Below are 15,727 nucleotides of genomic sequence, written 5' to 3'. Positions count from 1 at the left end.
CGCAGCTTCTTTGATGCCATGTACAAGGCCAGGCCAAATTTTTCAATTGGGGGGTACTTAAGCTCAGCATTGTGAAGTACATGGCTGATAAAATACACCGGCACCTGATGGCCGTCCCTTTCAGCAAGGAGGATGGCACTTAGAGAATGTTCGGAGATAGCAAGATAGATATATAATTTCTCATTCCTGAGCGGACTGACGAGGCGAGGCGATGTATGCAAGTGACTTTTCAACTGTACAAATGCTTCCTCAGCCTCCTCTGTCCACTCAAACATGGCTTTCTTCTTAATGGTTTGAAAAAAGTAACGGCACTTATCCCCTGACCTTGACAAAAATCTTCCGAGGGCTGCTAAACAGCCGGTCAGTCTTTGCACTTCCTTGATTGTTCTTGGAGACTTCATGTCAAGGACGGCTTGAATCTTTTCAGGGTTGGCCTCAATTCCACGTTGATCAATAAAAAATCCGAGAAACTTGCCGGACTCAACACCAAATACACACTTCTTTGGATTTAACATCATCTTATGCCGCCTGAGTTCGGTGAACATTTCTCGTAGATCCTTGAGATGGTCGGCCGGCTCTTTTGACTTGACAATCATGTCATCAATGTATGCCTCCATGTTCCGGCCGAGCTGATCTCTAAAGACTGTATTAACAAGCCTCTGAAATGTGGCAGGGGCATTCTTTGAAACTCATAACTTTGTAACAGTACAACCCCTGCTCGGTCACAAACGCTGTTTTCTCTTGATCTTCTTCCCACAAAGGAATTTGATGGAATCCGGAGTATGCGTCCATGAAACTCATAAGGGCGTGTCCGGCCGTAGAGTCAACCAAACGGTCAATCTTAGGCAAGGGGAAGCTATCCTTAGGGCACGCCTTGTTCAAGTCCGTGTAATCCACGCACATCCTCCAAGTCCCATTCGGCTTTTTCACAAGAACTACATTGGCCACCCAATCTGGGTAAAAGCATTGCCGAATGAAACCGGCGTCCAGCAGCTTTTTTACCTATGTTGCGGCCGCCTGATTCCTCTCTTCTCCGTGATTCCTCTTCTTCTGGCGGACAGGCTTTATCAGAGGATTCACGGCCAACTTGTGCACGGCCAGGTCAAGACTTATTCCTGGCATTTCACCAACTTCAAACGCAAACACATCTTTGAATTCTCTTAACAACTGAACCAACTCATCCCCAAGCAATCCCAAGGCTATAGTGCCAACACTAACTGTCCGTTCTGGGTGGTTGGAGTCAAGCACTATATCCTGGTGGCTGCCGGCCGGCTGGGGCCTCAACTCATCTGGCGGGCCGACAGTCATTAATTGCTAGGCTTCTTCTTGCCTGGTCGCCTTACGCTTCTGGCCGACCTGGTATGCTGGGAGTGAGGTTCCTTCTTCCTTAGGCTCTAACAATTTTGGGCCGCGTGCTGTTGGCTTCACGGCCAGCTGATTACCTTCCTTAGCCATTTTCTGACTTCCTTGAATTGTTCCAATTTTTCCGTCCGACCTTTCAAACTTCAGCAACATCAAGTGGGGCACTATGACCGCCTTGGCTGCATTGAGAGTAGGGCGGCCAAGGATGACATTGTACCCAGTTAACTCTTTTACCACAAGGAAACGGACGACCATGTCTCTTCCTTCTCCCTTCTGCCCGAAACGGATGGGAAGGTCAATCCGTCCAATTGGATGAATGATATTCACCCCAAATCCTACTAAGGGGTGAGTTATATCCTGGAGAGCATCTTCTGGGAAGCTTAAATTCCTCAAGGCAGAGAGACTGATGATATCGGCCGAACTCCCCGTATCAATCAATATCCGTCCCACCTTCAAATTCGCTATCTTCATTACAAAGACCATGGGATCATTGTGCAAAGCTCTGACCTCTTCGCGGTCAGCCTCGCTTATGATCACTTCAGGAAATGGCTCGGCCTTAACGACGTCCGTTTGCATCACATTTGACAAATTTCGAGCGTCCTGCTTGATTCCTTTCATGGTAGGGCCGCCTGAAGCAAAGCCTCCTGATATCACGACCACAAAACCTGAATCAGTGCTATTCCCATCATCTTCCTTGTCATTTTTCTTATCACTTTGTTACTTTTTCTCGGACGTGTTGTCTGTCCGTTTGAAGGTGAATTTGGACTTGATCACATAGGGTTTCAGCAGACCCTTGTCGGCCAACTTATCCAACAGCCTCTTCAGGTTAATACACTCGTTCGTGTCATGACCCACATCCTTGTGGTAATGACAATACTTGTTCTTGTTTCTGTACTGGGCCGAGCCTCTCAAAGGCTGAGGCTTCTCAAACTCAAACTTGTCTTTTATCTCCATCAAAATGGAGTAACCATCCTTGTTGAACTCATACTGAGGCTCGTACGTCTTTCTTTTCTTTGACTTGGGTTGCTTGTCATCAGCTACCCAGATTTCTTTTCTTTTGTTTCCTTCCTTCTTTCGACCGGCCGAGTCTTGCTGAGAATATTGCTTCTTCTCAGCCCCCTTGGCCGGCTGTTCTGATTTGGTGAGCGAACAAAAGTCCGCGGCCTCAATATAGGCTTCGGCTTCCCGCAATACACCTGCGTATGACCGAATCTTTTTTCTTACCAAATCAAACTTAAAACCATTATGCCTTGATCCCCGGAGAAATTATGAGTAAGCCATTTCGTCCGGAATATTATGAATTTGGGCTTTTTCTTGGTTAAACCTTTGGACGTACGAGCGTAGTCCTTCATTCTTTCCTTGGACAATTTTAGCCAAGTTGAGACTTGTCTTTCTTGGTGGGATGTTGTATGAGAAGTTTTCCACAAACAACAAACTGAGGGTGGTAAAGCAATTGATGCATCTGGCTGGAAGGCTGTTAAACCAATCCTGGGCCACCCCTTTGGGAGTGGCCGGGAAGCATCTACACCATGTAGCATCATCTACACTTTGCAAGTACATCAAGTTCCTGTACGAGGTAATGTGCTCCTCTAGGTTGCCCGTACCATCATAGGCACCCACTAGTACACTCTTCACTTTTGCTGGTTGAGGGGACGCTAGTATGTCTTGCGAAAACGGATGCGGCTTGTCTCCCAAATTCAACAAGCGCATTTGCCAATCTATAGGCTGAGGCTGAGCGGACGTTCCAGCCAGGTAAAGAGCCTGGCCGAACATCTTACCATACGGCCCATATTGCCCAAAGACTTGGGAGTTGGTTGTATCAACCCATTGAGTACTTGAGGGGGCTGAAATTGTAATGGCTGAATTAGGCGGGGAGTGATAGTATGACTCTTGCTGGAAGCGGCCGTGTTGGTGTATTGGGAGAAAGATTGGTTAGAGGCCTCATCCGGCATGGTTGGGGTAGAGGCCGTGTCAGAATATGCGGCCCTCTCCCTTTGCTTGTGCCGAATGTAGTCCCTTGCATCCTTGAAACGCTATGACGGCTCAGTCTCAACTCTTTTTGGCTGTCTGCCCCTCCCCCCAGCCGACTGTATTTTCGCCAGCAGGCTAGAGAAGTTGGTCCGTGGGACTCGGGGAGACCTTTCGTGCGGACGACGGAATGGGGTGTTACCAGCATCAGTTGCATTGGTCTTGTTGTTGGCCTTCTTGGAGGTACCTCCTCCCCCCTTTTGCAGGGTAGCCGCCAACTCCTTGCGGAGCTTAGTCAGCTCGGCCATTAGAGTAGCTGGGGTGACAGGAGGTTGTTCGGCCTCTTCAAATGAGGCAGTCAAAGGATTGCTAGAATGTATGGTAGTACGTATGTCTTCTACATATCCATCCTCGCCTGGACGAGGACCAGAATTAGGTGTCTGACCATCTATTGCCATAACGGACGAGTATCGCCACAGACGGCGCCAAATGTTTCGGGGTTTTTTGTGATTCCCTCGGATACTGGTCGCTCTTTGCTGACAATGAGACTCGGACACCTGCAAAATAACGAATATTCCGGTGATCGGAATATTCGCCTCCGACGATCAAGTTAGTGATCGGAAACGGAAAAGGCTAGAGAGAGAAAGTAGAGAGAAGTTGGAGCTTTTAGTGCTCTATATTAATGTTACGTCCAAATCCACCCCTCCCATCATAAATGATTGGGGTATATATAGGGGTGGGAACATGTGCCCCCTAGGGTTTATGCCCTAGAATCTCGTGACATGATTGGCTGCACAATCAGAGGTCGCCACGTGTCGTGGGGGGCGCCGTTTTACGGCTTTCAAGGATTTCTCGAGATTTGGGCCTGAGGTCATCAGGGCCTTTTCTCTTTCTGATTGTTGTATTGGGGCATTTAGAGATGGCTGACGGGTGTCACCCTGACAGGTGGACACGTGTCTCACTCTCACAGGGCCACGTGTCGCCTTTTTTACTGGGCCACGTGTCACTATGAGATTGGGCCACGTACCTGGGGTATTTTTACCCTAAACAGGAACCATTAAGGCCCTTATTCAAAACCCAACAAAAGTAGTAAATAAATAAAACCAGAGGTTAAATAAATTCAAACTTATGGAAAGAAATAAACTATGAACAATAACCAACTCTCCACTCAAAATCCCACCACCTTGATGCAAGTCCAAACTATGTAAACACATGTGATAAGTCTGCTCCTTAATATTAGAAGTGTAAAGATTGGATCATTACAGGGTCATGAAAGGTGAAGGCCATGACCAAAGAAAGACACCCAAAAGCACGCAATCAACAAAGCTGCGTACATACAAGCTACGAAAAATAATAAGAACTCCCTAGCATGATACTAAAATTCAATCATCGCACACAATTATATTATAGACTCAACACACGACTCGTTTGTCAACCTCATTAAGACTTCATTAGTTAATACTTAATAGTAGTTGACTCATTACATTTTAATCATTGGATTAAGCAATAGGCAAGGTTGTCCATCCCATGCTCCATTTGGAACATCAATAAAAGAAAAACCCCATGCCTCCTTTCGGAAACCACGGGCGCGACTCCGTGACCGTAGCTAGTATGAGATCTCATTCAACTCCTAGTTTTGAAAAGTATTTGAAATAAGAGACTCGTAGATCAGACGACCTCGAGAAAAGTGCACACCTAATACCCCGTGTACCCCAACCCCTGATTGTCATTACTCTAGATGTGCACAAATCCAGAGTTTTATTGCTCATCCATCTTGCACTTTACGTGATTTACAAGTTTAGACTTGGTGATGACTCATATGCAAACTATACAATCAATCCAATATCCATTCAATCAAGTACACCAAATTTCCAATTCAATTCTTGATTTATTAGTGACAAGCAATGTTTATTATTGATTCCTTTAACTACCTTGGTGTATAAACACCTTGAGTACATAAGGCACCCCAAAACCTTAACCTCGTCTTATAAGACTTGAATTCTTCCTTTACTCATTCTATTTCAATAATCATGAATGAGTAATAATAAATAGATCATTCCACATATTCACATACTATTGCCTCTAAGCGCATCTTGCAAAATTAATGCATAAATAATACTTGCAAAGCAACATAGTTCACAACATATAGAAATCACAATGTATAACCAAACAATTATGCCCAGTCTTCTCTATACATGATACTAGGTTCTCGATACATCCCTAAACATGCTTCTAAAGGCAACGTTTCATAGCTTGTACTTACCTTGAGTAAATAAATTAGTTGGTCACTTTACCAACTAGAAACACTATCTATGAGGTCATCTCCTAAACCAAACAACAAAATCTCAATCAATACCCAAACAACCAAATTTACAGCAATTCTAACTTACTTTAAAACCTTCAAAATCCAATTAAACACCACTTTAAAACCTCTCTTTAATTAGAATCAAAAGCTTATATATAATTCTTTAGATTTCCTTCATAAAAACCTTAAAATACACCTTTATACATAAAATTACTGCAAGGTCAAAACTTTATACAAATATGAAAATTTATTTTACACATGAAATCTTAAAATGTAATAATCTTTGAAACTACCAATATTATATATTAGGTTAGTAGGCTTTAAACCTAAAAATCCACCAATTTAATGTAATTACAGGCTTTAAAATAATAAACAAAAATCTGAAAATTTAATCTTGAAACTATTCTTCAAAATTCAATGCTTTAAACTTACAAAATAACCCCAATAATTATTTGTAGAAACTAAATTAAAATCATGAATTGATGAAATTACCTCAAATAAAACCCAAAATTAAAACTTTAACAAATTTGAAAATTGGTTTTAATCATCAAAAATATAATTTTAATATAATATAATAACTATATATTTAAATAACTTGACTAACACGTTTTTAAGCCCTAAAACCATGAAAATCAAGTTTTAAACCCTTATTTTCTTAATTGAATAAATCTGAAATTTTAGTCACTAAATTAAACATAGTATAATTCATAAATTTATAACCTTTTGTAATCTATATACATGATCAAATCATAGTAATAACAAATTAAGAACAATATTCAAATAAAGATTAAAACTTGAATTAAAAAACAAAAAGAAAAGAAAGAAGGAGGGAGAAGGGAGTGTGTTGTACGGATGTTGCGTGGGTGGCGCAGTGGTGGTCGGAGATTGCAGGCGGCGGCAGCTGAGCAGAGGCGGTGGCTGGGCAGCGATTTTATTTATTTATTTATTTTTTGTTCTTTTGTTTTCATGAAAGAGAAGCAAGAAGTGAGGAAGGGGAGCTCTTATGAATTTTACGTGAGGTGAGGGTGAATGTGAGGGTTTTTGGCATTTATATGGGCTTAGTTTCCAAGTTTAAGTTAGAGTAGGATTAACGAGTTGGGCTTGAATAAAAGTTTAAGTTTTCTTTATTTTAAAGTGGGCTACAATATTATAAACAAAGTGGGTTGAACTTGCATAACCATTCATGATTGAAAAATATGGGTAGAGAAATAATTTAATAAAATAATTTTATAAACCTTATAAACATTAAATTTATTTGCATATATAAAATAAATTTTGTAAATAAATAATCATACTTAAATATTCACATAAATACGTTAAAATCTAATTTTAAAAATTTCACAAAATTACGGGGGATTACATCCCCCTTCCCTTTCACGCTTACCCACTGCCGCCTTCTTTTCTTCTTTATTTTTCCCTTCCCCTCCCTCTCTAGCTACCCTCTTCCACTTTCTCTTACCTCGTATTACCCCAACTTCATCAGGAACACACAACAGAGCTTCATGAACAGCCCCTTCACTTACATTCTTCTCTTTTTTTATGTGTTGCATCGTAGCACACCCAGTCTAATTCTCTTTTGCAGTTTCTTTCTCGGTCCAAGAAGATCCTGAAGATTTATTATTCATGACACCATCCTCCCCTTCAGTGATAAAACTCAGCTTTGGGACAGCTTCAGGTGATGTTGAGCCACCAGTAACATTCACATTCTACTTGCTCGACTCTGTATTATGCTGAGGCTTTTTGGTTATACATAACCTTTTGACCGCACTCCTCGTCATCCGACACTTCATTTTTTGTGTCTTTCCAGGGAGTAGAAACTCAGCTTCTCACTAAACTTCCTCGAGACAACGTTCTCATTACAATCCTTCTCACCATGACCTAGTTAACCACACACATAAAAAAAAAAAAAACAGGCAGCTTCTCATACTTGATAAGGACTTCAATCACCCCCTACCAGTCCTAAGTTCCACTAACTTCTTTAGAGGTTTATTTATATCAACACTAACACGAATTCGAAGGGATTTATTTATGCCTATCACGTCTGATTTGTCCATAGCAATGAAAGATCCAAGTTTATCACCTATCCTCCTAGCATTATCTTCATTATTTCTACCTTTAAAAGGTAAATCATGTACACAAATTCAAAAAGGCACAAAGTGAAGAGGAATCTCGGAGGGCTTTGAATTACCTTTTGCGTCATCCAGGATCAAAACATGGTGATCGAAGTGCCACAGTTGAGAATCCGTCATTAATTGCCTGTCTTTCAAATGATGAAATTGGAAAAAGTAAATTTTATCCCTGATAATGTTCGCCTCGCATCCATGTTTGGGGTTCCATACTTTCTTCATCTTATTCATTAGGGCATTAGAATTCACATTGCAGGAAGTGTGGATTTTTCCCACTATTGCTAGTTCAATTTGGGCGTCCTCTTCTCCACCCCCATCATCCTCCCAATCAATCTCGTTATTCTCCTTGTTATAGTCTAATAGTGCATCAGAATTTTCCTCGAGACTCACCATAATCAACAGAATTGAGAAAAACAAAGGGCAAAACGGAAATAAAAGCCAAACAAACCTTCGAGAAGAAGCAAAAACTAAAAATGACTAGAAGGAAACCCTCTTAAGAGAAAAAACCCTAAAGGGAACTAACTGCTTCTTTTTATAATTGTAATTTTGATATTTGTTAATTAAAACAATAATATAGAATTGGTGTAAAATTTGAACTTAGCTTTCGCTATATTGCTATTTTTACTTCTAAATTCATCATAAATTTTCGCAACTACTATACTTATAGAAAATTAAGTAGATATTTTAACAAGAATTCAGAAAATTTAATTTTTAATTTTTTTTAATCACATAGGTTGCGACTTAATTTTATCATTTAGAAATTTTCAAAGCATTATCATACACAAATTTGTAAAAATAAAAAGTAATAAAAAAAAATGTTGAACTACAAATTATTGTAAATCTTTGTAAAATTTCGTACAGTTGCATGTTGTACAAGACCCAAGCTAATGTCTTAAATAAAAATGAGATATTCAAAATACTTAAGATGCAACTCAATCATATCCAAACATGATTGCTATAATCAAAATACCTAAGATACAACTCAATCCAAACATGATTGCTATAATCAAAATACCTAAGATACAACTCAATCCAAACATGATTGATATGGCTTAGTTGGGCAATTAGCTTTGAGCTGCACTGATAACTTCAGACCCGTTTTCTTCAGCTTATTTAAGTTCAGTTCAGTTTATTTTTATGTCTAATGATATTTCTAATGATAATTTAAGCCAAATTACATACATTTTAACATATATTACAACAATGATAATAATAATAATAATAATAATAACAATAATAATAATAATTATAATTATAATTATTGTTATTATTATTATAATATTAATTTTCATAAATATTTTAACATGTATTTTTGTATATACACATATATATATATAATAATAATAATAAATAATCAAAGATAATAATAATAATTATTATTATTATTATTATTATTATTATTATTATTATTTTTTCACAAAAATAATAATCATACAACCTACAACAAATTAGTGGGAAGCCGAGATACAATCTGGGCCCCCACTCCTCTAGCTATAACAAAGCCTTATTATTATTATTATTATTATTATTATTATTATTATTATCAAAAAAACCTACAGAGTCAATCAATTTACAATAAATTGGTGGGTAGCCGAGATACAATATGAGCCCCCACCCCTCTAGCTATAGCGAACCCGATTCTACAGAAGATGTGAGCAGCTGCACGATCACCAATATCCTGAGTCTTAGCGAACGCCTGAACCCGCTTCAGCAACGCAATAGCATCCTTGTCTAATTCCCCTAATGAATATAAGGAGAAAGGAAGAAAACCATAGCCAATAGCCCTGCAATGTGCCCCATATTTGTCCCGCTTCCGCTGAGCTGCCGCCGACATAACACAACCAGGAACGAAGTCTGACAACCACCGATCATTATCTTTGATTATTATTATTATTATTTTTCATAAATATTTTAATATGTATTTTTGTATATACACTTATTTTTATAATAATAAATAATCAAAGATCATTAATTCGTATTTAAAATTCACTAATCAATAGTCAAATAGTTCGGTTTAGTTCAGTTCAGCTCTAATTAGTTCAGTTCAGTTCTGCTCAGCTCTAATAAGTTCAATTCAACTTAGTTCAGTAAATCAGAACATACACTTCTTTGGCCAGTTGTTAGCTATTTGTATTAATTGTTTGACTACCTGATTGTAATTAGTTTTTTATAAGAAAATCTTTGGTAAAAACTATTACTAGCTATTTTAATGTATAAATTAAAATAACAATAAAATTAAAAGTTCTTTCAAACAGCTCGTTACAAAACACCCCTAATTGCTTTTTAAATTAGTCATATATCTCGTTCTGTTTTAAAAAATTCATAACCAAACACTCCCATAGCCAACATATATAGTTAACATACATTTGAATTCAAGAATTAATCATCCAACCGGAAATAACCCGATTTAATCTTAACTTAGACGGTTAGGGAAAACTTTTGTACCAGTTTTCAGTAATTTACTGTACATCGGGTACACTTTTGTCAGATTTAGTGTCACTTTTGTCAAATTTAGTGTCACTTTTGTCAAATTTATCAATAAAGCATAAAAAATACTTATATATGTCAAGGTAACTTTTGTGCGTTTTAGTGTAACTTTTGCATATTTTATTGTCACTTTATAACGGATGTTCAGTAATTTACTGAACATCCGTTTTATTTAAAAGTTTGTCGACGGTTAGATCCATATTGGCGATATAGCTCAACCGAGGTGCACATAAACAAGGAGGGGAATGGGAATATTTAAACCATTATAAAAGGCCGTCTATGAATCAAGTTGAGCGCAATACGTGCAACCTCTCACTGAGATCGATCAAATCAGTTTTATTTTTTCCTCAGAGAATAAAGAAAATTCCCCTGAACCAACTTATTAGACACTTGTACAAATCAAATACAAACATTATAACACCCAAATCAATAAATCATCGTACAAAATAAATATTATCCTTCTTATTCGCTTTCTTTATTTGACCTTTTGCTGCTTACAGCTGACTACTACCCCTTTCACTCACAAAAACAGGGCAAAATACAACCAATTCTTTCATTCTTCCCAAAAAAAAAAAAAAAAAGAAAAAAAAATTATCTTTCCCAAAAAAAAAACCCAAATAAATTCTTTCTTGAAATTTTATTTTGATGCTTTTTCTCTTCTATTTGCATGGTTGAATAGTGAAGAAATGAAGACAAATACAATAAACCCATCATCATCATCATCATCATTATCATATGATAAAATTCATAATGCAAGAAATCATAGGAATTTCATAAAAAGTTACAGAAATGTAATTGGAGTACCTCCAATTTTGTTATGGTTTCTTGTTTTTACCTCTTTTATTAGCCTTTTTCTTCTTTACTCTCCTAAATCTTTTCATTTCTCATCTCAACAACATAAACTACAAGAACGACGTCAACAAGAACATCACTTTCCTCGAGCGCGGATTAAACAACAATCTGGTATGTAATCCTAAATTCGATTCTCGAAATTTAGTTTTTTCGAGACGAGATACTCCATCCGTTCTTTTTTGTTTGTTACACTAGTCGTAGATTCAAAAAAAAATGTGTTCTTCCATTCTTGCAAATTCTTTGGTGTAATTTCTTGTTTTATTAATGTGAGTTATGTGACGTATACCCATTTCCTGATTTCTCTAGCGTTACGTTCAAGATTGTTTATATGTGATCATTTTAATTTAGACTTATAGTAACGTTTCATTTCATAACTATAAATGTTAATTTTTTACCATAGTTTTTAATGTTCACTTAATTTTTTTCTTTTCTTTTGTATTGCTAATTTGTGTTTCATTATTAGGTGATGATAATTGTGACTTGTTTAAGGGAAAATGGGTACCAGATATAAATGGATCGAAGTATACATCAACTAGTTGTGTAACAATTCCGGACTCGAAAAATTGCTTCAAAAATGGAAGAATTGACATAGATTTTGTGAATTGGAGATGGAAACCAGATAATTGTGAGCTTCCAAGATTTAATCCTCATAAATTTCTGAAAATTGTTGGTGGAAAAAAATTGGCTTTTGTGGGTGATTCTGTTGCTCGGAATCAAATGGAATCTCTCCTATGCCTTCTATCGCAGGTTAGTTTTATTTATCTTAAATTATCCAGAATTAATAATCACATTGATACATAATAGTGTGAGTTAAATTAGTAATGTGACAATTTTACACGTAAAGTGAGAGTATCCATATTGGTGATCCCAATGGAATGAAAATGTACAAAATTGTGGAAGAGAAATGCAGGCAATTGAGGAATATATACGTAGCGTGATTGTGGAGTTATGATTTAATGCATATTCCATGTTATGTTTGCAAGCAATTATGATATCTTTTGTGGTAATTTATTGAAGTTGTTATTTTTTTGTTCTGCCTTTGTATATTTTTAGTGCTTACTCTACGAAGTATATGACATTTAAGTTAAGTTGTGACTATTGTCACGTTGTGTGAGGGTATATCTAGTTAATAAATCGTCGAGATATAAAATCGAGAAGTGATTAGAGAAAGAAAGAATATTTCTTTCACAATCCCTCTTTTGTTTGTAATTTCCATTCATAGCAGGAGTACAATACATTTTGAGGAGAATTCAGTCTGTTTTTGTGGCCTGATTATCATAAAATTGATTTTGGTAGGTCATTTTGACTCCAAAAAATGAGAGGGGAGCAAACAAGCTAAGGTTCTATTTTGTCAAAACTTTAGTAATCTCCTTTATTCCGTTCTCTTATATAGTCCGATCCTTTCACCTTTATAAAGTACTAGTGTTGAAATTGAATGGTTTGTATGTATTTATGCAAGAAATGAAAAGAATAGTCTATCACGTGTTCACATCTAGGTTAAATTAATTTAATTTTTTGTTATTGTTAACATTAGTTGTAAATTACTGAAGAAAAGTCTTTATTTTTTTCCAAATAAAATTTCTTTGGACTTTGGGAGCCTTTCACTTCATAATCTACTCTGAAAATGAAAAATGTGTAGCACGTAATAATTTTAATCTAGAAAGTTTTAGAGCTTGGGGTTTAAAAACATCTTGGATTTCATCAATACTTCTATATTTTTATGCCAAAGTCGTACATAGTTGGTGTTTTAGCTCATGAAAAAAAAGGTTCAAAATTCCCTTTTCAATAACTTCATTAGAAAAACTGATGCTTGCTGAAACATAATTTATAAACAAAAAGTTGGTCAATTTCACACCAATATAAAACTCATAAGTCATAGCATTAATGAATATAATATAGAACAAACAACCACTTTAAAAGTGAAATTGAGCATATTAATCAAACAGAAATTTTTTTTAAGTTTCTTTGAGGATGATTAAGCCTAAAGTTAAAGAAAAAATCACAATTAGTGGCAGAATGAGGAAATATTTCAAGTAATTGGTTTTTGCTGTCACGCGTGATAAGAATGTCAAAATTTGCTGTCTAAGCATAACCGTATTACATAGAAAATCAACTCTTTAGATTAGTAATTTTCTACTTCTTTCTGATCAATTGTTGAATGAAAATTTATGTATGTGTGCAATTTACTTGCACATGAGGTTTGTACTACTTAAAATTGAGAGTACACGGAGTGTGCACTACTCGTAATGTAATAGTCACCTGTAATATTTTCGAATACGAAATAGTTTGTCTTTCTTTGAATAAATTGTGTTATAGAGTATTAGATTTCCAAACGCACCACAATATTGAGTAAAATGGAGTTGTGTGTGTGTGTGATGGGGAAGGGGATAAATACGAGACAACTATTCCCTCCGTCTCTATTTAATCTTTACCTTTGGAATTTTTTTGTGAGAGAAAAATGGTCAATTCTTAAAGATTAACAAAAGATGAAAGAGAGTATTACTGAAGTATTGTTGGATTCTTCATTATAAAGAGTTGATTGAATATAACAAAGCCAGATAAAGTTGTAAAAGAGGTAGTTAGGAAGTTGATTTGTCTAGTAAAGTATTACTTCGTTTATTGTTTAGAATTTCCTTTGCTTTTGTACAATGTTGCTTAATTCGTTTATTGTTTAGAATTTCCTTTGCTTTTGTACAATGTTGCTTAATTGTTGGATCTTTCGTTATGAACACAAAAGTTGCTGAACCGAAATTTGTTGAAAGTGCATGTAAGAATTGATTCAAGTCATCAACTCTCAGCAAAATCACATGTCTGTCTTTAATTACTAGTAATACTTTTGGTTTGCACGAATAACGTTTATAAAGGTTCTAGTTGTGAACTAAAATCATCAATCACATTTTATTTTAGGCTGTCTCAAAATAATTGAACATTGTGATTATTTTCCTTATATCGACCTTTAATTTATGTACAATAATAGTGATCATCAGGATATGAAAATATGTAATACGTAGTCATGAAATATACTTAAGTTCGTTACATTGAATTCGAAAATAATATCCCTGATTAAATGCAACTTATTATTCAGATTAAGGTTAGTAACTAGTAAGGTATAGCATTAGTATAGCTAGCCTTTCAAAGTCTCATGATCTAACAACTAATTTTAATCATGAGTATTTACTTTTTTTTTTTTTTTTCAAATTAGATATTATGCTGCAAATGTTAAAGCTTAAACTAGCACCAACACAAGTATCTTGAATCAGAAATTGTAACTCAATGAACCATTAGTGCATTTGTGCTTCTATGTTGACAAAATCCTGAATTGACCTGCATGATTAGTATGAATTAATTAGCTCTTTGATGATAAAAACATACCATGCACAATCTAACTGTTGCTTTAATTGCCCTATTGCAGGTAGAAACTCCAATAGATGTATACAAAGACTCTGAGGACCGGTTCCGAACATGGCATTTTCCTGCATCCAACTTCACTCTCCTGATGTTTTGGTCCAAATTTCTTGTGAAGTCAAAGGAAAGAATGGTGAATAATTCTGGCACTGGCAGTTTTGACCTTCATCTCGACGAGGTTGATGAGAAATGGGCCTCAAGACTCCCTGGATTAGACTATGTCATCATCTCAAGTGCTCACTGGTTCTTCAGGAAGAACTACTTATATGACCAAGGCAAATTAATCGGGTGTGTTTACTGCAACGATAAAAACGTTCAGGAGTTAGGCCTTAATTACTCCTTAAGAATGTCATTTCGAGCAGCATTAAAGTACATCAACAACTGCAAAGGATGCAAGAAAGATATGTTGACCTTAATAAGGACATTCTCACCAGCACATTTTGAGAATGGTGCTTGGGACACTGGAGGTAGTTGTAATCGGACTAGCCCTCATAGCGAGGAGAAAGGTAAAGAGATGAAAAAGAGTTTCGAGTTAGAGTTAAGAAAGATACAAATGGAAGAACTCGAAAGGGCAAGAAAAGAGGATCAGGGACGAGGGCAGAGGAAGTTAAGGGCTTTGGATATAACTTGGGCAATGTTAATGAGGCCTGATGGTCACCCTAGTGAGTTCTGGGGTAACAAATGGATGAAGGGGTATAATGACTGTGTACATTGGTGCATGCCCGGTCCTATTGATGCGTGGAACGATTTCTTGTTGACTGTGTTGCAGAAAGAGGTTGGATTATCCTCATGATTATAGTAGAAAACTACAGGGCACATACAGAGAAAGGATATAGTATACATCTGATAATAATACACTTGTTTTTGCCATGAAATTGATCAGTAAACACACAAGTTCGAGTCATTCAACATTCTTTGTACTCATTATTTCAGGGAATATGTCAATATTTAAGTTATGTGGTTATAGAAATTTACAGGATAGTAAGCTTTTCGATTTGCTTTGGATGTATTTTGCTGCCTTTGATAGTGAGTCGTTATACAAGAGATCTTACAAGACTGTTATAAGGTAGAAAAGGAATTAAGGAATCCTGCAGGAAATTCTGTGTTGCCTGATTGAATCGCGTTGATACAGAAACTAGTATGGACTACAATAGAGATATAGGTAGTTTATGATTGTATGTATGTAAATTTGAACAGAATATATCTGCTAAAGTGCTAAAGA

General features: G+C 36.4%; 1 protein-coding gene across 1 annotated transcript; it reads left to right on the top strand.

Moving 5' to 3' along the window:
- The first annotated feature begins 10,934 nt into the window (after nucleotides 1-10,934).
- On the top strand, nucleotides 10,935-15,471 carry LOC145594147 (xyloglucan O-acetyltransferase 3-like). Its single transcript, XM_081650482.1, has 3 exons — nucleotides 10,935-11,211; nucleotides 11,564-11,847; nucleotides 14,513-15,471. Exons 1-3 carry the CDS (start codon nucleotides 10,935-10,937, stop codon nucleotides 15,296-15,298), a joined length of 1,347 nt encoding a protein of 448 aa, XP_081506608.1. The 3' UTR covers nucleotides 15,299-15,471.
- The last annotated feature ends 256 nt before the right edge of the window (nucleotides 15,472-15,727 follow it).

This window comes from Chenopodium album, chromosome 19 (genome assembly GCF_948465745.1).
Source record: "Chenopodium album chromosome 19, dcCheAlbu1.1, whole genome shotgun sequence".
NCBI lineage: Eukaryota > Viridiplantae > Streptophyta > Magnoliopsida > Caryophyllales > Amaranthaceae > Chenopodium > Chenopodium album.
The sequence above is the reverse complement of the archived record's forward strand: the minus strand, read 5'-3'. Positions and strand labels throughout refer to the sequence as shown.